Source organism: Melopsittacus undulatus, chromosome 10 (genome assembly GCF_012275295.1).
Source record: "Melopsittacus undulatus isolate bMelUnd1 chromosome 10, bMelUnd1.mat.Z, whole genome shotgun sequence".
Lineage (NCBI taxonomy): Eukaryota > Metazoa > Chordata > Aves > Psittaciformes > Psittaculidae > Melopsittacus > Melopsittacus undulatus.
Window position 1 is genome coordinate 18,671,226 of NC_047536.1, and position 23,521 is coordinate 18,694,746.

Here is a 23,521-nt window from a genome sequence, read left to right on the forward strand (position 1 = left end):
TTGCTTGGTTTTGTTATACAAATTGGAAAGTAATTCCACCAAATTGCATTTATTAAGATTCTTTTTTTTTTTTTTTGACAAGATTGCCACCTCCTCATTCCAGTAAGTGTTAAGGTCCTTCTTCTTCCTAATGTAACCTGTGAAAATCCAGTCCTATGGAAGCTCCTGTGAGCAGCTGTCCTGAATGGGGTTACTGAAATGTTGACGTTTATCTGAGCTTTTTACTTGTATAATTCATAATAGCCAGCTGCTCTGGCTTATGCTTTTGGGGATGGTGAACTTGTTTTGCCTCTTTGCACAGTAGTAAGTTTATGGAAATACATAAATATTTCCTAATCTGGGAGCATCGTATGGAGACTTAAATGTTGAAGTCTCTTTGCCTGTTACTGCAAGCTTCAAGAGATGTTCTTAGAAGTAAGAAAGACAAGGTCATTTAATGTGTGGCCCCTACAGTATTTTATAACATGAGGCATGGGGAAACAGGTCTAGCTGAAGGCATCTCTGAATCAATACTGAGAAACAAGTAGAAACTTGAGGAGGGGTGAAAGTATTTCATTGCTGTGTATGCATGCCAGAGTGAATTTAGATGCATCTGAAAGACCACTGTAGATAGCAACTTGCTATGCAGTCTGAGGCTGACTTTTAGTATGTGTTAGATATGAATTATGAAGTGATCCGAGTCCATATTCAGTGTGCATCTCTTAATAGCATAAAATTATTCAAAGCTGAGTTGTTTCCTAGCATTAAATGCCTGGCATATTTATGATTCTCTTGCCTTTCTAGCAAAGGTGGTAACTTTCACATGTAGCACTTTACTTGCATTTTCAGAAGACAGTTGCTTTTTTATATTGCCTTAAAATATGTAGCTTGTCCCCCAGCGGTCTCGCATATGCTGACATCCAAAACTAGAACCTTATGTATTTAATGGATTAAGTTTGGGATTCGGGCTAACATTCTCGGGCAGAAAAAAAGCTTGTCTTGTAGCATCATGTCCATGATCTCATAGAGAGAGATTGCTCACAGGTTTAGGTGTGGCTGACTTTGGTTTGGGCTAAATAATCTGCCTATTTATTAGTACTGGTTTTGGTAAAGAGTGTGATGCTTTTCTTCCTGGAGCTTGACAACCATCTCTCGTCTTAAAAAGCCATCTTTCTTTCAATACCCTTTGTCTTTCATTCATCCTTTCCCTAAGAGTAGCACTGCAGAGATGATGTTTTCCTAAACAGGTTAGTTGATTAAATGCCGTGACAGATTATTACAGCCACTTGAAAGCAACTACTGTTGTCTTTAACTTTACAGTGTCAAGTGATTCTGGTTTAAGTAAGTGCAAAACTCTCCAGCTCCCTTTGTATAGCTCACCCACAGACATGTCACCCCCTTCTGTCCTCTCCTTTACTGAGGGGAGACCAGATGTTTCTATCTACTGAAACACGCTGCAGGCACTTGCTGCAGGAGATGGTCACCAGGCTGTCAAAGCAATCTTTATGGGCAGGCTGGTCTTTCACAAGGAGATGTGTTTACAGAGCATGAAATGAAGATTTTTGCACAGAGGCAAATAATTGCTTACAACGGAGACTTCAGCAGCAGACTTGAAGCTTGAGTGATTATTGGTAAGGTCAGATGGAGCACACGGTGGTGTCCACCTCCTGAGCAAAGTCATTCAGAACTTTTTAAGCATTCGTTTATGCTGAAAGGTTTTAAGATGTTGTAGTGCTCATACCTTGAGCATGTCGCTATTGAAAACTTGTAATAGGCTGTGTTTCTCTATCTGTGTTTGTGGTTTGGTTCCTTCAAATCATTCTGAAATGGAAAACTCTTTTTTCACTTGCAGAGAGCAGGGGGAACCATTATCTTTGTCTTGAATTATTATCTGTCACAGAGGTTTTAAGAGACTTTTCAGCAAGTGTCTATGAAACAGGCTGTTGCCGTGAACAAAAGGGATGTCTCTGAAAGCTTCCTGTGGTCAGGAGATGGGTCTGAAGGGCCGACAGGTCTTGGGTAGTGTTGGCTGCTCTAAGCTGCTCTTTCTCATCAGGTCAGGGCTTTTTCTTTGAGCAGTGTTGAAAAACTCTGTCCAAAGAATGGATATTGGCAAAATTAATCAGATTGATTCTTCACTTATGACAGAACAAATCTTGAACTTCAGTCCTCTATGGTAATAAGGCCAGTTCATCATCATTAATTGCATCTCTTCCTTCCCGCTTTCCTCAGCCTGCTTACTCCTTGAAGGTGACTTCTGCACCCAGCAGATGTGTGTGTCTGACAGAGCGTTTGAAAACCAGAGCTTGAAGTGGACGAACTTTTTGTAAAAGAAGTTCTATTCAATTGCAATTAAAGAAGTCACAGAATTCAGTGAATGACGAATGTTAAATGTCAGCATCCAGTCAAACTTCAAAGTGGAGGTGGATTTTCCTCTGCATACCATGATTGTCAGTTGTGATTAAGGCTTGTAGAGCTTGATTTGAAAATGTGTGTGCTTCTTCCAAGAGGGAGAGAAAAAGTGACCAACAAACAGCATCAGAGGCTAATGAAAGCCTTTATCAAATGCTGCATGTTACACCCATGATCTTTCATTGTTTCTCTGTAGGACACCACTCTTCAGAGGCTGTGGGACTTCATACTTTGTTCACATTGTGCTGAACAGCCTTAACCATAACCCCTTTCAGCAGAGTTAGCCTTCTCTGTACTGAAAGCCAGTGAACATGCCTCTTAAAAGGGACATCCAAACTTCACCTGAATACTCCCCAAAACAACTGCGCTTGTCTTCTGGAAACACCCAAAATTTAGGTACAGCATATGGCTTATTCTGCTCCCATTGAAAGAAGGCTTTAAGATAGTTCAAGCTACTTCTATACACGACTGAACAGAGCCTCACCTCCAGAATTCCTCCAACTAGGTGAACTGGAGCTCAGCATTTCTGCACAGTTTGTGGAGGCACTGTTTCCCCAACACTGTTTCTGCCATGAGGCATTAACACCATAAGTTGTTAGAGGACATAAGAGAGAGTATGCGTACTCAGCTCCTCTGCAACAGAACCTTTAATAACCCACCCTCTTTGAAATAGTCCTAGCAGCCTTTTTTCCTGTTTAATAAAATTTGGTAGAAAACTCACCTAAGCAAATCTGAGGAGTTTGTGTTGGCCATTCTCTGCTGTATGTCATGGACAACCATTATTTCTTTGATTTTTCTTTTTTTTTTTGTCTAATGCTTAGACAATATTCTTTCCATATGAGGTGAGACTCATAAAAAAACTAGATATAACATGTTCAAATCACATTGGGTACTTCTTTATTCTGGTATCACAAGCTACCACATCTGTTTCAGCAAATGCCCTGCTATATAGCAGTTTTTCTCAGTCCCATAGAGCCTCCTTATACCAAGGTCAGGCTATGTGCCATAGAGAAGAATATTTATATTTTATCATAGGGCTAACTGCTATGCTCTTGTAATGACCCCGAAGGACAGTAAATGCTCCAAATAATTCACTTTCTTTGGACTATAGTTTTACTGTGCTATGGGAACTAGAGTCAATCTAGAAAATAGAGCAGCGTGTGTATCTTATGTGATTCCAACTGGATGCTTATGAGACTGTTTGGCTGCTGTAGCCATGTACAGGAAGTGGACTGAATATTTCTGCAGTGTGATGTTGTCAGTGTGCTCTCAAGGGAGAGACCCTTGTGGTAAAATGAGACTCCTCAAAGCCTGTCTCTTGGCGCAAGATGGAATATAGGAATTTCTCATGTAGTTGTAAATTCTCTTCCATAATTTCATGTGTTGTGCTTTTAACTTTGTCTTTCAACTTTCTTCTTCACAGCAGTGTGGAAGAGTGTGAGGACTATTGTAATACTTGCCCTTCCTTTCTGCCCTAGTCAGCATCTAGTCGGCATCCATTACTTTCCAGTTTTCTATGTATGATGTTCCTGTAAATATCTCAGGATGAAACTTGCTTCTTTCCCAGCAGTAGGACACAGATTCCCACAATCTGTGATCTGTCATCACACAGAAATGATGGTAAAACAGCTGTTCAACACCTGCCTAAGAAGTCGTTCCAGTCTTGTGCTTGTGCAGTTAATGCCGCCTTTACTCACCCTTGAAGTTGTATCTCAAGTTTTTTGATGCATTGTTCTGTTGCCAGGACCACTTCTGAATTTTAATCCTGTTCTCCACACAACTGGCAACATCAGCAGATTTAACAAGCATGCTTTTCATTCCGGTATTGAAATCGATAGATCATTTTCTAGGGTCTACAAAGATTGTTCTGACACATGACCTGAATGTTTGCATCAAAACATGTAAGATTTTATTAGGTTTGAGTGAATTCCCATCTGGATGTTAACAAGACTCGGTTTACTCAGTTTTGCATTACTGAGTCATGTAATTTTGCCTGTCAGCCCAGCTGCTGCCTGTCCCAGAAAGAAGCTACTTGATTCTTAGTTTTTAATCCTGACACTGCTGCAGTTAGGAGCTCTTTGTCACTTTCACGGTGACACCCAAAAGTGATGTTACCTTTTAGGCATGTGCAGGTTTCCAGTATCTGCATCCCCAGCCCTGCTCTTCCTCATTCCCCAGATGTTTATCTTCCAGGTATTGAAAATGTCATATGTCTTCCACAGATGCCCTGAGACTTGCAACCAGTTTATTCCCAGGCCCAACCACTCTATTTTATCAGTTCCTACTGTGCCTAACCAGGTGTATCGTGCCCTCTTGCTGCATTGGGACTGTGAGCAATAGGGTAGCTTCTTGCCAACTACAAGTGGTGATCATTACTAGAAAGCAGAGCATCTCTAAGAGGAACCAATGTACCCACACAGGATCTAGATTAAACATTTCAGTGTGGATTACTTGATCCTTACCTGGCCTTGGGTCAGCCTGGGGTGGAGACATGGACAATTAAAAGCCCTGGGATGGCATAAAGATGCCTGATATTCCCAGTTTCATGCTGTGTTCCAAAGGGGTGGAGCCAGACCTCTTGAGCAGCTTGCTTAGGAGAGATGTATTAAACTTGGGAAGTACGATCAGATGGCACATACACACACGTACTGCAGGGAGTCTGCCAATGCTTTTCTTGTGGAGGGAGGAGTACCGAAAGGGTGGTAGACGCGCTCTTACTGGGTACATGTACTTGGCACTTCAGCTTTTAACTGGTGAGAAGTCTCTATCTGTTATCATAGACACCATTTATTCTTAAGGTGCTCAGAGCTTTGTATAGGAGAACCTTCCCCATACAGTCCATGGTGGGATTTTATTCCTTAGTAGCGTGATGTGCACGTTCTACAGGTCACCTTTGTAAACTGTCACTGGTGGCTTGGTTTCTCAGCAGAGATTGAAGACTGAAGTTGGGATTTTTGTGCTTGGCTTTTTATTCCCATTGCAATAACGCAGCTGTGCCTGGTTTCAAAGAGCAGCTCATGATTCCTGATGAGAAGGACTGCTTATGGGAACATTGTAATGGTAAAAGAGTCTCCAACAGCCCAACTGCTCTGCACTGCTGTGTACAGCAGGGCTTCTTATCATCAAGGGCAGTAATTCTGTGTGCTGCCTGCTGTATAAGGAGAATATGGAGGTGCAAACAAAGCATGAGGACATCAAATGAACTGACAACATTAATGAGGGGAAACCAGTGGTAGCATGGCTCAGAGTAACTGGGCTAATAACATAAGTCTGATTCTGAGTGTGATCAATCCTGGTGCAGATCTGTGCATTTGTTATTGCAGGGTGCAATGTACCTCATATCTGAGCAGCAGTTAAATAACTGTTTGGGAAGAAGAGGCGTGTTAAATGTTGCTTTTTAGTGCTGATGTTTTCAGTTTAACATAACACTGTCAAGAAGCATCAAGTCTGCCAGGAGGCTGGTAGAGAATTTACTTTAAAATCCTTTAAATAGCTAAAAGGAAAATAGTGGTATTCCATTGCTGAAAACCAGAAAAATGCTGTTTTGCTGCTCAAAAAGCTGTGCTGAGACCAATGCTAACAGTGTGAATCAGGAAACAAACTGGGTTTGGAGCACCACCTGAAGGAATAGTAAATATTTAATTGAAAACAATGGTTTTAATTATTTTCCCTAGACCAAAGCTGTTGCAGTGATTGTTCCAGGTACTGTTGGTTCCACAGTGTCTGTAAGGCAAGTGAGCAATGTTGGCACTGAAGGTACTGCATGTAGAGTGTGGAAAATAAAGTGTTTGTGATTCTCTTTGCTTTACTGGAGTTAGCAGGAGCTATCTTGTACAAGTAGTATTGTCCTTGCTTCAAAGAACGGTGCAGCATTAGCACCCATCTCTTTAATACCAGTTTATACCAGGAGTTGCACCAGTTTTTCCCAAGGCCCTGACTGATGCTCATGCAGGTAGATTCCATTTTATGGAAGGCACAGATTGGCATAGTTCTTCCATCACTCAAATGGTTACAAATGCTGTAACTTTATAATAAACTGAATGAAGTCCAATTTGCAGTCGAACACTTACCAGGTCCATGTATGTGCAGTGCCAAGCCTGGTTGTAATCCTGTATTAGTCTGAGAGCTGTGAATTTCACTTTTGTGTAGTATTTCTGTGTTGAGGATGCTCATTGGGGTGTATCTTTAGTGAGATTTCTGCTAGCATGATACATGGTTTGATTCTGTGCTAGTATTCGAATTATTTGCAAGCTGTGTTGATATGAGCAGTCCTTGATTGAATTGGTTTAACATTCCTATAATCTGATTGGGAGTTTATAGCTCCAGTACAGGGAATTCATGGAGGTGATGGAATTAATAAGTTTTGTATCCTGCATTTCTGTTAAATCTTAATGTAGATTATTCACCATATGCAGCATAATCTGAAAATCTAATTGGTAAATCAGAGTTCAGAAATGCTGCTCCAAAGTGTGTCCTTACAAAAAACCACTACAGCTTGCATGCCATCTCCTCGTGTTAAATGGAGCATGGATATGTGCAGACATCTGAGAGGTTCTGCCTCAAATGTCCATTTCTCAAATTGGTCTCCCAAACCAGCTTGTTCAGTCTTCTTCCCGTGAATATGAAGCTTGTTGCATTTAAGACAGCTTCAGATAGTGCTAAATGCTGTGGAAAACAAATTGCATCTCTGGGTTTTATACTCATAGATTCTGCCACAAGTTGTGGTCAAAACTCAACTCTATTGGGCACATGATAATATATGTTGGTTCCCTTGGAGAGCTCACTTGGTTTCCAGTTTCTGGGAATCATGTGAAGCAGAAAGGGAAGGTGGGAGGGGTGGGAAGTCTTTAATCCCATTTAGAATGGCAGTTCAGAGATTACTTTTGTCTACATCTGCATACTTCATGCATTTGCTGTTGGAGCCCCTCCTGGCTCTTTATCCCTCAGGCAGGGTTAGTAACAGGTTGTCTCCCATCTTGACTGGAGGCAAACCCAGGGAGTAATGTCTTGTTTGGGAATTTCATAATGTGTTGCTGTATCTTAAAGCAAGGTCAAAGAAACGTGCCTATTGCTTGAGGGGGGAAGTGAGGAGGTTTCTGATGCGACTAAATGCTTGCAGGAGCATATTCCAGTTTTGAGCAGATTCCTGAGGCATGCTACTACATGGGAAATGGAGCACTTCTGTAGATGGAAGGGCTGTAAATGTTTTACTGAACAGAAAAGATAAGGCTGTTGTGGAGCAAATGAAAACAACAAATCTTGTTCTGAAGCCCAAAACTAGGCCAGCTGGGGTTTTGACTGCTGAAATGAAAGTCTGAGACTGAAATTGCTGTGCTGTCACAAGGTGTGCTGAAACCCGGGGAAGAAGTCACCAACTTGGTGCTCTGCACTCGTTGGAAAGGCACTTTGAAAGCCGGGATTGCATTAGTCCAACAGCAAGTTTACAACAGCACACATTGCAAAACTGTAATGTTATTTCTAAAGGTAGGTGAAGAACAGTGTAAGGTGTTTGATAGAGATGATGCTGGATGTCATATTGCTGTCCTTAGCTGGTGTCTTTAGACTTTCATCAGCTGATGTACCTTCTTTACCTTCTGCTAAAGTCTCATTTGTGCTAAGGGATTTGTAGCAATTATGGTTAAATTCTTTCAGTTAATAAGTTTTATTCAAAGGGGGGGGGGGAAGTTTCAGTTAAATTAAGTACTGTTCTAGCACTTGATACAAATAACTTTCTGTATTAAGTGTACAATCTCAGCTAAAATTGGGTGATGCTCAAGTAGTGGGCTGTCCTGTCCACCAAGGAGCTGTATGCCTGGTGGTCTGCAAGGAGCATACTTCTTTAACAGCTCTACAAGCAGCTACCAAGTGTCTGTCCCTGAGCATTCTGCAGGAAAGGCTCTGCTTCATGTCTGTGTGAACTGATCACTTCAACTGGTTCTGGTCCAGCTTTAAGTAGCTAACACAGGGTAAGGACTGACCCAGGAGTGATCACAGTGCTTGTGGCTCTGTGTTCTGGAGGAAGCAGGCAGGTTATTTCCATCCTCCAAAGTACAGCTTTCTCAAAGAAAAGCACAGATCCATCCATGTGGGTTTCAATGTCATCGCTGCTTCAGGTGGGAGAGGGGAGCATCACAGCCAAATGGTAGCATTGTGCAGGAAACTTCTAGGTTTGCTTTGAACCTGTTGCTTCAATCTGAGTCACAACACGGCTATAAGATACACTGGGCTTTTTGTCTTTGAAAGCACTTAATTATTCCACATGATGTGATGCCATTTAGTCCTGCATTACCTTTTAGTGGGTCTTGAAATATTGAAGGTATGGATTATGTTAATGTAGCTTTTAAATTTTTGATGGACTGAAACAGCTTCCAAAGTTAACCTTTAGAAAACATTTAGGTAGATTGCATGATGGGCTTTTAGCACTTGCTTTTTCTAGTGGTGTCCTATCTCTTGTTCCAGTAAATGGAAAGCTTTGACCGGGGCTGTGAGCAGCTTCCTGACACAGGACAAATGCTTCAGTTGATGTTAGGGACGTTTTTGTTTTGCATTAGATCATCTGAAAGTCACGGCTGTTTCCATGCCAGTACAGGGGATGGATGGAAGATGGTTGTGCTGCATGGGTGTTGCATCAGTTTGTTGTTCAACACATGCTAATAGATCTGAAAGACCAAAAAGGAATTTCATTTCTTAATGGTACAATAAGACTTAAGATCTATTTATTTATGAAAGGGTTACCTACATTTAGTGTGGATGGTTCAATGATCACGAGAACCTGAGTTTCTTGCTGATGAGAAAGGGAGGATTCTTACATGTTTCCTACCTTCTGAAACCCCTTGAGTACTTGAGGTTTTGGAAGGCAGAAGAAGATCTGCCTACAGATGATTCTTCTTTCTGCTTTGCCATGCCATAACACAGATCATGACAACTGGGCTGTACCCAAGGTTTTTGCCATCTTCATCTTGTTGTAGGATATAAAAGCAAGATACACTTGCTGAGGTGCTGGGGTAAATGAGGAGACCTGGGATGGAATGGATGCCCCTTTAACACTGTCTCCAAAGATCGTAGCTCCTTGCTTTGAAAGAAAATAACAAAATGGCAAAAGGTTTGAATGGGGCTTGAGATCCGTGCAGTGTTATGATAAGTGCATGCACTTCAAGTGGTTTTTCCCTTGTGTGCAGAAAAATTGTGGCTCATGTCTCCATCTGCCCTGCTTTTACTCTGGCAGGAGCCAGGCACGCTGAATAGTGATTAAACAGAAAAATTAAAACTCCATTTTTGTGCATTTGGCATTTGAACGCTGATCCATTGCTTTGGCGGCGTGTTAACAGCGTGGTAGACAACAGCAGGGGCTTGTTTACAGCAATCTGTCTAAATCCAGTCTCAATGTATTGCTTAATGTGCCTTTCTGCTTTAAGTCATTTCCAGTTTTTAAAAAATGAAGGATGGAAGCAGGCAGCAGATTAGCTTAAGATATTGCTGGAGAAGTAATTGCTCCTTAGAGGTAAACAACTTCCTATTCTTAAGGAAAAGAAAATGTGCTTGAGCTGAAATAGAACTTACGAGCTTGCTGTAGGAGTTGATGGATAAAATTCAATGGCTTGTGCACTTACGTAGCTTGACTACATGATCATAATGAACCCTTCGTGCTTTGGAATCTGCTTTTAGCATTGCTGTTTACTACTGACCTTTTCAACAACCTTTTTTAACCTTTTCTTGCAAAATGTGAAGCTGAGGTAGAGCAGAACAGGTAACTGCCAAGGGGGTATCCTTGCTCAACTGTTTTATAGGGACAGAAATCCAAATCCATAATGCCAATTTACCCTAATCATGCAGCATTGATAACTTCAGTGTTTAAACAATGGTCACTGTGTTCCACTGTTAAAATGCAAATAACGGGGGGGATATGCTGGTGGCTTTGGACCAAAGTGTTATGCTTCCTCCTATGCAATTAAAATTAATGAGAAATAAAGATAAAACTGAAAATTGATAAGAAATAAAGCATTACACAGAAGATGCAGCTTCCTGCAAATGAGATGCTTGTTTAATAGTTAAAGCAAAAGTCAGTCCTAGGAAACTTGCTGTGTTTTGCAGATTGCTTAGATATCACAGTCTAGAGTGTCTGTTGAAGGGTATCATCAAGTTTTGTAATTTGCATAATTGAGTCAAATCCCATGCAGCATCCCTGAAGGAAACCACTAAAAAAAGCAACGTTCTAGTCCCTGTGTGCTGTGTCTGGATTTCTGGCGCTCAGTCGTCTTCCACGAAGAGGAAAAAAAGGAAAGAGGAGGGGGAAATAGAGCTTCCAAAATAACATCCATGTCAACAACCTGCCCATTTTCACAAAGAGCAAGACTTCTGAGCACATAGATGAGCCCATGGTGGCGCGTTGCCCACAACTTTGCATGCTGCTTCTCTAATGGTGATAACACGAGCATAAAGATTGCAGTAAAGAGTGGGGAAGATAGTGTTTTATCATTCATGCTGGCTGGTTTTGGTAGTCTGCTGAAATTAAGTTGGTCTTGAAAGTGTGATTCTTAACAAGAAACAGGATGCTAATCAGTCTGCTGCAGATGTACCTTCCCTTCGGAGCTATGTGAATAGTGGGTTCCGGCAAGGTCACTGAAGCAGAGACACTGATACTTGTTTTCTGGCCCTGAAAGTCAATCTAATGTTGAGGCATTGTTGCCAGAACTTGTTAGTGACGCACAGCAGACTTTTCAGATACGGTGTTTTAATAGGGACCTGCAAAGCCATTGTAAGTGTTCCATGTTTGCTTGCAAGGGATACAGTCAGAAATCCTCCAACCCCTTAACATTTGCTCAAGTTAAATGTAACGAAGCATTTCTGAATTGGATTGACAAATGTAACTTCTCTGCCCAAGACTAAAAGAGCTCCACAATGCAGCAAGTCTGTCGTGACCATCTGTAGCTATGTCTACCTTCGAGATTTTAAAAGCCACTTAGAGAGGTATCTTGATCCAATAGAGATTAACATGATCTTGTGTGGATCTTGTTTGGCTTTAGTTGTACAGACCAGTAGCATCATCGTGAGGACTGCAGGCAGAGGAACCCTACACAGTGAGTCACCCTCTACAATCCTAACTTTGCTGGTGCTCAAATGAGGAAAACTTGGTCCGTGTAAGTCTCCAAGACTGAGCACTCTACAGAGCCTATTCCCCGGGACTTGAGGATTGATAACTTATTCTGTGTGCCTCCAAACATTACAGCTGGGAATGATCTGGATAACTGATGTGTGCACTCCATAGTTTCCCCTCTTGCTTAAAGTTTACGGATTACTGAAGTTTTTCTCTTGACATGTATAACCTTTACAGGGTTTAGCTTAGCCCAGCCCAAAGATGGTTTTGTGTGTAAATTTATTTGGGACTGAGAGAAGGAATATAACTATCTACTAGACCTTTCTGCTGTCTGCCTGAATTGTTTGGGCTCTGTGCATAATACAGTGGCAGTTTGTGATTTCTTTTCTAACAGCAGTGGAGGATGGTGCACTATTGCTTGCTTTCAGTATTGCGGTGGCTAGATTGCTTGTGTGTGGTGGTTGCTTGCTCTGGAGGTATTTAAATACATGTTGCTGACATGTGCAGCAAAAGCCTCACCAGTTTCTGTCATGCAGGAGGTTGCAAGTCACCTGCAATTCGATTTAACCCCTGGCTCCATGGGGCTTGGCACAGGGTGCTGGGTTACCATGTGCACAGCAGGTGTTGCAAGGCTCAGTCACACTGTGTATTTCTCCTTTTAGATCTGTTCCTAGACACTCTTACCACACTTTTCTCTTCAGTGGTGGGTGGGATTTCTGGAGTAACTGTCAGTAAGGGGTTTGCATGTGTTGAATCGCAGCAAGCGGCAGAAGGGATAACAACATTGTAAACTCTTCCTGGTGTGCTCTTCCACTCCAGAGTGCTGTAAATAGGAGACAAAAGTCACCTAAAGTACTAAGGATCCAGACCTGCCAGCTCTTCCCATGCCCAGTATGACACCTGTGCACAATCCTAGTGCTCAAAGCTGGTAAAGCTCTCCTTGCAAGGAGGTGTTCTGCTCTGCAAGAGCTTTCCAGGACTTTTCCTGGCAAGGGAGTATCCTGGAGAGGAAGTTGGATGGTGGAACAGGCCTGAAAAGCAGGGATGTTGCGAAACAGAGGCAAAAATCTCATGGAAAGGTTGTGTGCTCTGTGAGTTGTTCAGTGGGGGTGATGGGGAGGTTGGAATGTTGTCAGGAAAACTAGAAACCACTGTGGTGGCCAGAGCAGTTGATGTGTGGACTGTTGTAGCACAGGCACCTGCTTCCTGGTGCTGAAAGTTTGATCTATTTTACACCAAAAATAACCAAGCTGCTGCTGCTTCTGCTTCTGCTGCGTGTCTCACAGCTCTCATCCAGACCTGCTCACATCAGAAGTCAGATGTAGCTTGCATTAATTCCCTCATCTGCGCATTAGGTCAGATGGAGTCATGGGTAGATGCTGGAGTTGGGTTTCCTGCCCTTCGCTCTCATTGTGCCCTGTCACCGCACCCCAAGGAAGCATCTCGAACTCCTCTGCTCGCACCCACTATGTCAAAGCAGCAGCAGGCTCCTGCAGTGAGCAAACACCAGGTTTCTGGCTGGTTTTGGCATATACCATGGCTGTTTGTGCTCTGTGATCGTGTTGCTGACATCAGCCTCAGATTGATCCAAGGACTAAGCAAAATGCTTAGTTTTTCTCCTAAGTGCGTTGTGTTCAGTTTGCCCTCCCATTTGATTTCTGGCCTCACACATTCATCACGATGCTTAGCAGTACTCTTACATTATGAGCCAGTAGAAATTCACCATTGGTGTTTAGTGGGATGGTTACAAAACCACAAGGCAGGCGAAGCATTTTAGTTTGATATTTATATTTGGTGAATTCAAGTGAACCCTTCCAGAAAGAGACGGTTTTCATCACAGCCACTGCTGCTCTGGAGCTGCACTTACCTTCTCCTGTGTAATGGGAAATCAGTGAGGCTTTTGTAGTGCCTCTCATGAAACCTCTTTACCTTGCCAAATGCAAGTCCTTCAGCACATGCAGTCAGAGATGAGCTGAAGACACTGGGTTGCAGGTGGTGATCTTCATTTTACGTCCTGGTAGAGGTGCAGATTGACATTCAGAAGGTACACTGCCATTCTGTGCTGTAACAGAAATACAGATACAGAAGAATAGAGTTCATGTACTAAAAGGACAGTAGTTAACAACATAAAAATGAGCTATTGCTTTTGATTAATCTAATTTCATCAGAGGAAAATAAAAGCTAATAAAAATGAAGAAAATTAAAGAGTCATGGGGTAAGTAACTAGAAATTGAGAACATAATCTAAATCTGCCCCTACTGGGATTTCTCTTAAAGTGGTTGCTTTGCTTCTGGCCTTTCCTGCTAACTACCCTTTATGGCAGTTGCCTTTGTTTTTGCCACTGTTAACCACATCCCATAGCGTAGTCCTACTCTTCCTGTGCTGCCCCAAGAGTCCCATTACTCGTATCTCCCTGCATAATAATATCCTTATTGGCTCCACATGGCACAAGTGGAAGTTCCTAAATACTTGTTCACATCATGTGCCCGCTATAACCGTTCTGTGATTGTATGTAACTGACTTCTTGTCCATCCTGAGCACCCATCAGCTCTCCTTCAGTGAAAATAAAATGGAATAGCAGGGAGCAGGAAGGGGAATGCTCTGAGTATTGGTGTTACTCAACTGTTGTGTGTAACTGAGTGTGGTTTCATAGACGAAACTTGACTTCTGCCAGATATGCCACCATCTGCAAAATGTTAAGAAGCCAAGTGTAAATCATAGTATGATCTGTGATTGAAAGCATCTAATTCATTCTTCTCCCATGTAAGAGATTGTAAATCAAATATAAGTTCTAATAGTTCACAAGTCAGATTTTAATCAGATTGAGCTCTCTTACTATTAGACCACTGGTTTATTACCCTTAGGCATGGTAATGCAACCAGCACAGCTGAAGGGTTTCATAGACGGAGCAGAACATGTACCTGTGTTCTGCCACTGTAGTTCACTTTGACATTTTAGCTGAAATCTGTCTTCAGTGATAATTTCATAAGATCAAACACAGGTCTTCCTTCCCACTGACTGTTGTAGAATAGGGTTGATGTGCTGGGGATAATCTGCAAAGCCTTTGTAGCAAGGTTCACCAGAGCCTGTCTGTCAGAGCATGGTTAGGTAAACTGGTGCCTTGGAATAACAAGTAAAATGTCCAAATCTCCTATTTTTCCAAGTCAAATCTAGGCATGAAAAGGAAGAGTTTGTACTTTAACTAGTCAGGCAAATAATGGCTGTGTCCCAGATGCTGAGATGCCTGATAGCCCTGCAAAGGTTACTATGCCAACCGTTGCTTTTTGGTGGTGGTTTGGTTTGATTGACCCATTAATGAGACTCTAAGCCTCTTGCCCTCCAAGGAAGAAAGCTGCTTTTTCTTTCTAGGAAGTTCTAGCCTGTGGAGTTCTCTCTGCAGGTCACAAGGAATTAAAAGGGGAAAACCTCAACATTCTTTGTGTAGCTACATCTGCAGTAATGATACTACAAATGACTTCTGCTTGTACTCTGCCAGCATATTACAACATAATTGAAAACTCATTTTTGGAGGTGTTCTCTTGACTCTAAATCCTACTTAGATAATACAGTATATATATGTGTGTGTGTGTATGTATATATATGTATACATGTGCCCTTGGATTTTGGGGATGTCTGTATTTGAAATGTATCATGGGTTTTGTTCCACACTAGTCTCTTTGATCCTGAATTTACTCCATCTTTCATTTGCTAACGTGTTTCCAAAGCACCCATTGCCTTTGAATTCCAGGAACATCATGAAAAGAGGAGCTTTGATGGTGTTCAGTGGAGGCTCATGCCTTGTGTAGAATTTGCTTTTAAGTTGAGCAGCAAGAGTCTTAATAAATGACCTTCTAAATCTTATTTTGATTTTATTCAGGTATAGGAGTGTGCTCATTAATAATGATTCCAGCAGTAGGTCTCCCATTACAGCTTTTTTGTTAATTAAATAGGATGTAAGATGTATTGGATGTTTCCAAAATGAAAATGGGAAGTTTTAATAGATTCACTGATTAAGAATACTGGTCCGCATACATGATGGTGCTGTGAAAAAAAGCATCACTTGACAGCTACAGATAAAGTACTGTTCTAAGGCAAGCAAAACTTGCTTCCTTCCTCACTCCTTTCAGGTTAAAAACTACTTCTTTGTGATAGTTTTACCCTAAGGAAGATGTTTAATCTCCTCTTACAGGAAGGGGAGGATGTTGAGGAAAGGTTTCACATGTTGTGTATTTAATACATCCAATCTTTTGTTTAAAAGGTATCATACGTGAGGCAAAAGAAAGACCCTTACTTTGGTGATGGACAAAGGAAAAAGGACTGGCATAACAAAGAAGCTATAAGGAGGGACTCTGAGCGTGTAGGTAAGACTCCTGTAAGAATGTTTTAATACACGCTGTTAATTAGTTTGGTTTTATTTGGCAGGTTGAGTGCACAACAGCATATTCAACCTCAGGGTCAAGATGTTCTTGACATGATGCAACAGCTATTGTGTGTTAATCCCCGTTAAGGCCTGTTCCCCAAACTCCGCAATAACCATTTTGAGGTGAAAATATCTTGGTAACATTTTGGTATTTTTAGGATAGCTGCAACATGATGTTTTAAAAACCTATCAAAAATGTGTGTCCACACCTTTCCCAAGTATGGGAGATGCAGAAAGGAAGAAGAGAGGTAAGGAAAATGTTCTAAATTATGACTTATGCAAGTTTTATTCCATATTTCTGGGTTTTGTCTCACATTGCATAAAAGACCTATTTTGAATGTCACAGCATTACACTGGTGTGTCTGCAAGGGCTTTACCTCCCCTGTGCAGGAGCTCAGGTTGTTAAATATACATATCCATCTGTGCTGAAGAAAGCAGTAGTGATGAGGTATTTAAACCATATGCATTCTTTCTGCAGTGAAGCAAAAAGCATTCTGTAGATCCTCCACAGTGTTGCCATAGCCCCTTCATCTGTTTCTGATGTTAGAGGGAAGACTTTTAGCTTCCATGGTTTGCACAGCTGAGTGGTTTGTAGCAAAACTGCTTATCAAACAAAATGGTTAGGTTGGCACAGTTGCCCCAGTGCTAAGTATGACACAGAGCTCAAAACTAATTGAGGAATTCTCAAAGGGCTATTACTGCTTTTCTTCTGATGTATGGATTAATTTCTGGCCAGTTAAGCACCAATTAGTAGTAATGATGCCTGTTTCCTTTCTGTCTGTAGGAAATGGCGAACAGGGAAAACCTTACCCAATGACTGATGCAGAGCAAGTGGACCAGGCATACAGGGAAAATGGCTTTAATATCTTTGTGAGTGATAAAATTTCTCTGAATCGTTCTCTTCCAGACATCAGACATCCAAAGTGAGTATATAATTCACATGTCTACGGATGAAAGTTTACAAGCCCTAAATTGCCATATCTGCAGAAGTGAGCTCTTTTTTTATGATGGACTCTGGTACCTTTGCTCATCAAATACAGTCCTTTCACAGCTGGGTCCTGCTGTCTCCTTAATAAAGGGCAGTGTATAGTAGTTGCAATGGGAAATAAAGGGGACTTGAGATTTGAGTACTCAGTTATGTATGAAGAGTTTTATCAGAAATCCTTCTGATTTGTGGATCAGTTTCTTAGACATCTTCCTCATAAAAACCTCATCAGGGTTTACAAATAGAAACTGGTTCCAGTTGAATGCTACCTTTTGAGTTCATCTATTCTGGGACATTATCCATTTGGATGGTGTCAAACTGGATTTTGTACAGGCCAGAGGGAGCTTTTCATTATCAAAAGTGCTTCAGTTGGGGCTTAACCCTTGTTCATACAAAGCTGAGAGGCTTTTAAATACTGTTTGCGCAGTTGTTAATCTGAAAGTATTGTTAGATGTTTGAATGGAGCCTTGTTTTGTGTGAAGCCCCTTTTATTGCAATTTAGTGAATCTGCATTCAACATCTCCTTTATTCATGAGATATAATTTTCAGAAGTCAGGTTTTATAATTTATTAACTGCACATTTGAGAGATTGCCTCTTCAGCTGTCACAGCAAACTAATCAAATACGCTGCCTTGACACCCTTTCTCAATATATACTCATAAACCAGAGTAGTGAGTAGAGCTCCATAAATATTTTAGGCATGCAGCTGAAATATTCAAACAGAGATAAATCAGGTAACTGAAGCTTCTTGTTGATCAGCCCATGCTCAAGCACTAGGAAATACAGTTTGAGTTTGCTAACCTAGCTTATACCTGGCCTCCATTTATAGGAGCTGCCATGGGCTCTGAGAATTTAAACATCAGATGATGCCAGTATTTCCTCATCTGAGGATGTAGTATATTGCTTCACACATATTCCCCATTGTTTCCCGAAGTTGCTGACTCCTCATTGCTAATTCTGCTATTTAAACTCTTTTAAAACATGAAACTTCTGACTCCAGTCCCCAGTTAAAATTAATACGTAAAGTGGGGCACCAAAGACTTAAGCTGTGATTAATGATGCTGCTGCAGCTGGTTTGCTTGTTGCTTGACACATTCTTTTCCCCAGTGTAGTGAGTTATAATTGTGGAAGTCTCAAGGAGAGGATAAACAGTGTGTGTACAACGGATGCTGGGATTACCTGGGCAGGGAGTAGGGCTACATGCAATGGAGATTTGCTGGAAAGGAATTCATGACTGAAAAGGTCTGTTGTGCATTCCCCGGGCCCATTAAATAAGATATACTTAAAATGCTGTGGTTTGTGTTATTTCGGAGGTTGATGAAGGCAATTTATAATGAAGTTCAGCTGAGACAAAGTCCATAAGGAGCATTCTAGAAGGAAGAGAGCTGTGTTTTAGAGCACTTGCTTTACCTAGACTTTTATGTCTGCTAAGAGACACTTTCTCTTTTGGAGATGTGCCTGCAAGATGGCAGGGTGTATAAGGAGCAGGTGATGTCAGGGAAACTGCAGCATCTGTCCTGTCCTATGCTTTGGGACCGCAGCTGAGATTCTCCTCAACAGCTGACATGGATGTGGGAGAACAAAAAGGAAGCCAATGTGTTTGCTCTCCTCATAGATGGTTAGTGTGGAGCCTTTATATGCCAAATAGTGTCACCTCTGCTTTCTGCTAATCATGGGAATCAAGCCTGGGGGAGGGCATGTACGGGTTCTACCTGGTACACACATATGATCTTTGTTTCAACAGTTGTGTCTGCTAACATTTTCTTTTGAGTGCTTCTGGGTTTTTTAATATTAAATACTAATTTTGCAGCTCTTGTAAAGTAATTGTAGATGTGATAGCTGGAGGGAAACAATTTCTCTTCATGCTTAATGGATAAACTTCATAGCTGAAGTTTCCCAGTTGTTAAAGTTAGTCAGAAAATGAGAATTCCAGTTCAAGAAGAGTTAGAAGATATTTGAGGGCTCTTGTTTCATACTGGAACAGAACTAGAGGTAGTAGCTCTCTTGGAAAAAAGGCTAAGATTGCAATGCCAAGGGCTGGATGAAAGCAGTCCATGCAGCTTTATTTTGCATCTTGCATCTGTGCATTGCAGCCATAGTCTGCAAGCGCTTGGCAGCACCCCAGAGCAATTCATTAGACACAGAATAAGCTACTGTGCTTTCACACAGACACCAGAGTAACTTCCTGTAAGCACAGATTTATTTGTGTAACATAGGTGCATCCTTCCCCATTCCCTAGGAAAAGTACCTGGGAAAAGCTGCCCTGCCAGAGCTGCTTTCCTACCCACCTGCCCTTCCAGGGAGCAGGTAATCACTGCATGCATGCTGTGCTGTGTGTGATTTCACTACTTGTGTGCACATAGTGAAAGCCTCGCTGAGTGCCCAGCGTGGGAAAGCCTGCAGATCAGTGCTGCTACAGTGCTAATGCAAGAGGTCCAGTGTTGGGGCAGGGCAGGGAGAGCAGTATGTTTGCTCTATGGCTTTAGATGTTACCTGTTTAACAGGGTTCAAACTCCACTTAGGACCACACATGCAGGGAAAATAAACACTGCACTTCCTGCTGCAGTTTGAGCTTTCTTCACAAAGCTGCCTTGAAAACACCCCCATAAAGCAAGGGAATGTTGTTTCAAAAGTAAGATTAATGCTGTGGGGAAATACCCCCAAATTCAAGGGTTTCATATGGGCTCTCTGCAGGCAGCTCTCCAGCTTTAGCTAAGTTCTACTTTGCTTTGTGTCCAAAGTCTGCCTTTTCCACTTCTGTCTGTAGAACTGATCCCATGTGTCAGACAGGACATGCTGAAAAATGGGAAGACAAGATGGATTGCCTAGGAAAATTGAACTCAGTAATTGTCTCTCATGACAAAGGAAGCCTTCAGTAGAGGCTGGAGGTAGATCTGTTACCGAGTGAGGTGGTTTCCTGCATTGAGCAGTTCTTGGCGTGTGAATATCCTATCTCTTCAGTGTATTGTGAACACTCTTGAACTCTGGGACTGTTCAGGGAAGGTGCTGTCACACAAAGTCTTTACTTCCTGCAGATTTTGTTTAAAAAAGACTATTAAAATTGGGTGACAGTTACATATGTGATAAGAGGATTTTGCTTCCCAAAAAGATGGGAATAAATGAGCTAAACCAATGTACTTCACGGATAATGCCTTCATGGGATGCATTCAACTTCTGAAACAACTTTGTAGAAATTCCTCTTCCTAGTGAACTTTGTGGCATAAGGACAGTGAAACAAATATTTTAGAGACTTCTGTATCTTAAGCTATAACTGGAGCTTCTTTTAAAAGCAGCTTCAGCACCTAATAGATCAGTGTAACTTTCCGTGTTGTTAAGTGTCACTGGCCATTAACAGTCCTGCTCCATAATGGAATTCTCTATTTTCTTTCCTGGTGGACTAGATTAGGGCACTACTGGCTTGAAAGTTAGTGGTTTGGGTTTTTTTTTCCCCAAGCACTTTGCATCAATCTGGGGGGTAAAGAACGCACGAAGTTACTTGATGGTAATCCATATGGAAGTGTTGGTGGGTTTTGGCACTGCATTTTTACTCTGTTTATATCCAGCTGCAAGAATAAGCTATACCTGGAGAAGCTCCCAAACACCAGTGTGATAATACCATTCCACAATGAAGGATGGTCTTCCCTCCTTCGGACAGTGCACAGTGTCCTAAACCGCTCCCCACCTGAGCTGATAGCAGAGGTAGTGCTGGTGGATGACTTCAGCGACAGAGGTATGACCATTTGTACATAACTTCACCGTGCTTTTCCTACCTGTGCTTTTCCTACCTGTGCTTTTCCTACCTGTGCTTGCCTACCTGTTCTTGCCTACCTAAGAAGTCAATTCCCCTGAAAATATGTGTATAATAACTTAAGCTTTTTACTTGCCAACAGCACACCTCAGGTAAAACTCAAGTTCTGTATTCAGTTTATGCTGATTTAGCTGCTGATGGCATAGGCTATCCTGCATTTTGGACAACGTGAATAAACAGGGAAGCTGGTTTTAATATTTTGCTAAGGGCCTGTATAGCCCTTAACACTTAATCCCAGGATTAAACATTTGAAGCTTTGAATAAAATACAAAGTGGGGAACAGCTCACTCTTCACATTCTGCATTATTTTTCTAGACACAGAAAATGGTAAAAGAAGCCTTGATAATAAAACGTTTCCACCTTGACTGCTTATGATTTGGCTTTTCTCCTGAATTTTGTGCTCCTGAGAAGTAAATCTGCAACATCCAAAGCTTTGACTGCTCTCACTTGCTGACTTGCTTGCAACTACATTATTTTGTACTGCATTGCCAGGAGTAGTCACTTTGGATTGGGTTTAAGCGCTGTGTGCAAAGATGTGTAGTCAGTGTCATAACACATCACCACAAATGAAACAACCACTTATAATTGCAGCAGCAGTGTGTAGATGTAGTTGCTGAATTTACTTGTTCTGTAGTAGAAAGGCAAGGGATTTTTTTTTCTCAGACATTTAAATGCTATGTGATATAATTAAGCTAGACATTGTCTTGTAGTTTGTGCCCTTGCTATTGTGAAAAAGGCAATCAAATGGAGGAGGAATGAATGTCTCGATCATGTAGGCACTGCATAGTTAGAAAGATCACATGGAAGTCCTCTGAAGTAGCTGGTGGTCTGTGCTGACGAGGGTGCAGTGCCTTCAAGGGGTTATGATTGCATCCAGCAACTCTAGTTTCTCCTTTAAAATTAGTAAGACTATTTAGCTTTATGAGCTGCAGAGTTCAAGAGCTGTGCCACTGACATTACTCAACTGGGGGTAAGAGCCCTCTACACAAATGCTAAAGGATGCACCTCCAAAAATCTGGCGTGTAGGATGCTCCTGAAATGAGCTTGAAAACAAGCTTGTGCGTATTCAGTGTTCTGACCTATACTGACTTCCAAATAAGCACCACGCAACAGCTATAGTATTTGTTCTAAAGTACACCTGTAAGCAGTTTGCAAGCAAGGCGTGATGGGTTGCACAAGTCAGTGTTATATGAAATAAGTATTTCTTTAGAGGATTTTCAGACTAAGCTGGGGGCGGGGGGGGAAATCCGATCCAAACACTCTGCTAACAAGGTGACTTTATTGCTCTTCAGTCTAGAAGCAAACTAAACAAGCTCATGCTGTAATCACAGCTGAATTGTAGCAGCAGGTTCCTTTTGAGAGAAGCAGGAGTAGTGAAATCTGGTTTCCTGTGCATCTATTTTCCTTGTTCTCTAAATGTGCTCTTCTGACCAGGCAAAAGAGAGCACTCCTGGCTCCCCACCCCTGCTCCTCGTCACTCTGTACACGTGCTGTTCATCCAGCTCGCTTTTGCTGCGTTCCACCTGCCTCTGATAAGATGCAAGCTCTTTTCCATCAGTTATCCATCTTTCATCAGGAAGTAGCTGAAATTAATTTGTGTGCAGCATCTATTTATAGACGGTTATAAAAGACTACCGGTGTTGGACAGTGAGCTCAATTGTCAAGGGAAGAGAATGACACACAGGCAAAGAGAGTGCTGTCATGGGTTCAGCAGTAGCTCATGCTCTGCCAGGGAGGAGGGAGAGATAGGGCGCCTGGTCTGGGCTAGTCGGGGAGGTATTCCATACCACAGCACGTCCTGCTCGGGGAGGGGACTGGAAGCTGGCCGGAAGGGAAGGGGTTAACACGCCGGGCTGGGCTCGGGGAGGCAACTGGAAGCTGGCCAGGAGGGGAGGGGGGAGCTCTCTCTCTCTTCGGGGCTGGCCTCGTGGCGGTGGGTGGTATCGTATTCTCTCTCCCTGTTTGTCTCCTCTAACATTGATTTGTTATTGGTACCGGTAGTTATTTCTGTTATACCTTGATTGCTGGACTGATTTTACCTCAGTCCGTGGGAGTTGTATTCCTCTGGCTCTCCTTCCCATCCCTCCGGGAGTGGGAAGGTGAGGGGGGGAGGGGAAACAAAGGGGGAACTGTGCAGATTTAGTTTAAACCAGGACAGTTTTTTGGCGCCCAACGTGGGGCACAACCCATGAAATAACAACAAATCTGACAGGATTTATAGTCATTTGTCACAATGCTGTTTTATTGGCTCTCACAGTTTTTTCTCTTGATCTCACGGTTTCAGGATTTTACCAATTACTTTTCATATATATTAGCTGTGTTAGTGTTTATCAAGTTTGGGGTTTGGGCTAAGGTTCTGGTCTCATTGTACTTTATGTTAATGACTTGTAATACAATAGAAGCATTGATCATGAAACTGATCTGGTTTATGCTCCGGGTATGGTCGCCAACTTTATATTTTGGGAGGTATATAATAGAAGTGCTTAGCAATTTCACATCTTTTTTCTCCTTCTCGGGTGGTCAACCTGTTAAGGAGACATTCTTCTATCCTCCCAGTGTTCTCTCTAGATGGTCTACAACATCATTTGAGAGTTTTGAAGTTTTTGAATGGCCTTTTAATACTGTTGAGATTTGTATGCTGATTGCGATGGGGATCACCATAGTAGCACGCATAAAGAGTGTGTTTTGCTCACAGTTATTTCATCTGATTTCAAGAGTTAAGCGGAGTCAGGTCAGGTCCTGTATTGGGGTTATACGACAAAATAGGAGGACCAGGAGATCTTCCCAGAGGCTGGACAGTCATGAGAGGCAGGGTGTGTGGGA

The 23,521-nt window shown here is 42.0% G+C and overlaps 1 protein-coding gene across 1 annotated transcript in view; it reads left to right on the forward strand.

Annotated features, from left to right (window-relative positions):
• The window catches only part of GALNT10 (polypeptide N-acetylgalactosaminyltransferase 10), an 89,417-nt gene that overhangs the window by 23,008 nt on the left and 42,888 nt on the right, over nt 1–23,521 (forward strand). The window contains exons 2-4 of the mRNA XM_005147177.3: nt 15,744–15,846; nt 16,690–16,828; nt 20,454–20,620. Coding sequence (XP_005147234.1) covers nt 15,744–15,846; nt 16,690–16,828; nt 20,454–20,620 — 409 coding nt within the window. The remainder of the gene's footprint in view (nt 1–15,743; nt 15,847–16,689; nt 16,829–20,453; nt 20,621–23,521) is intronic.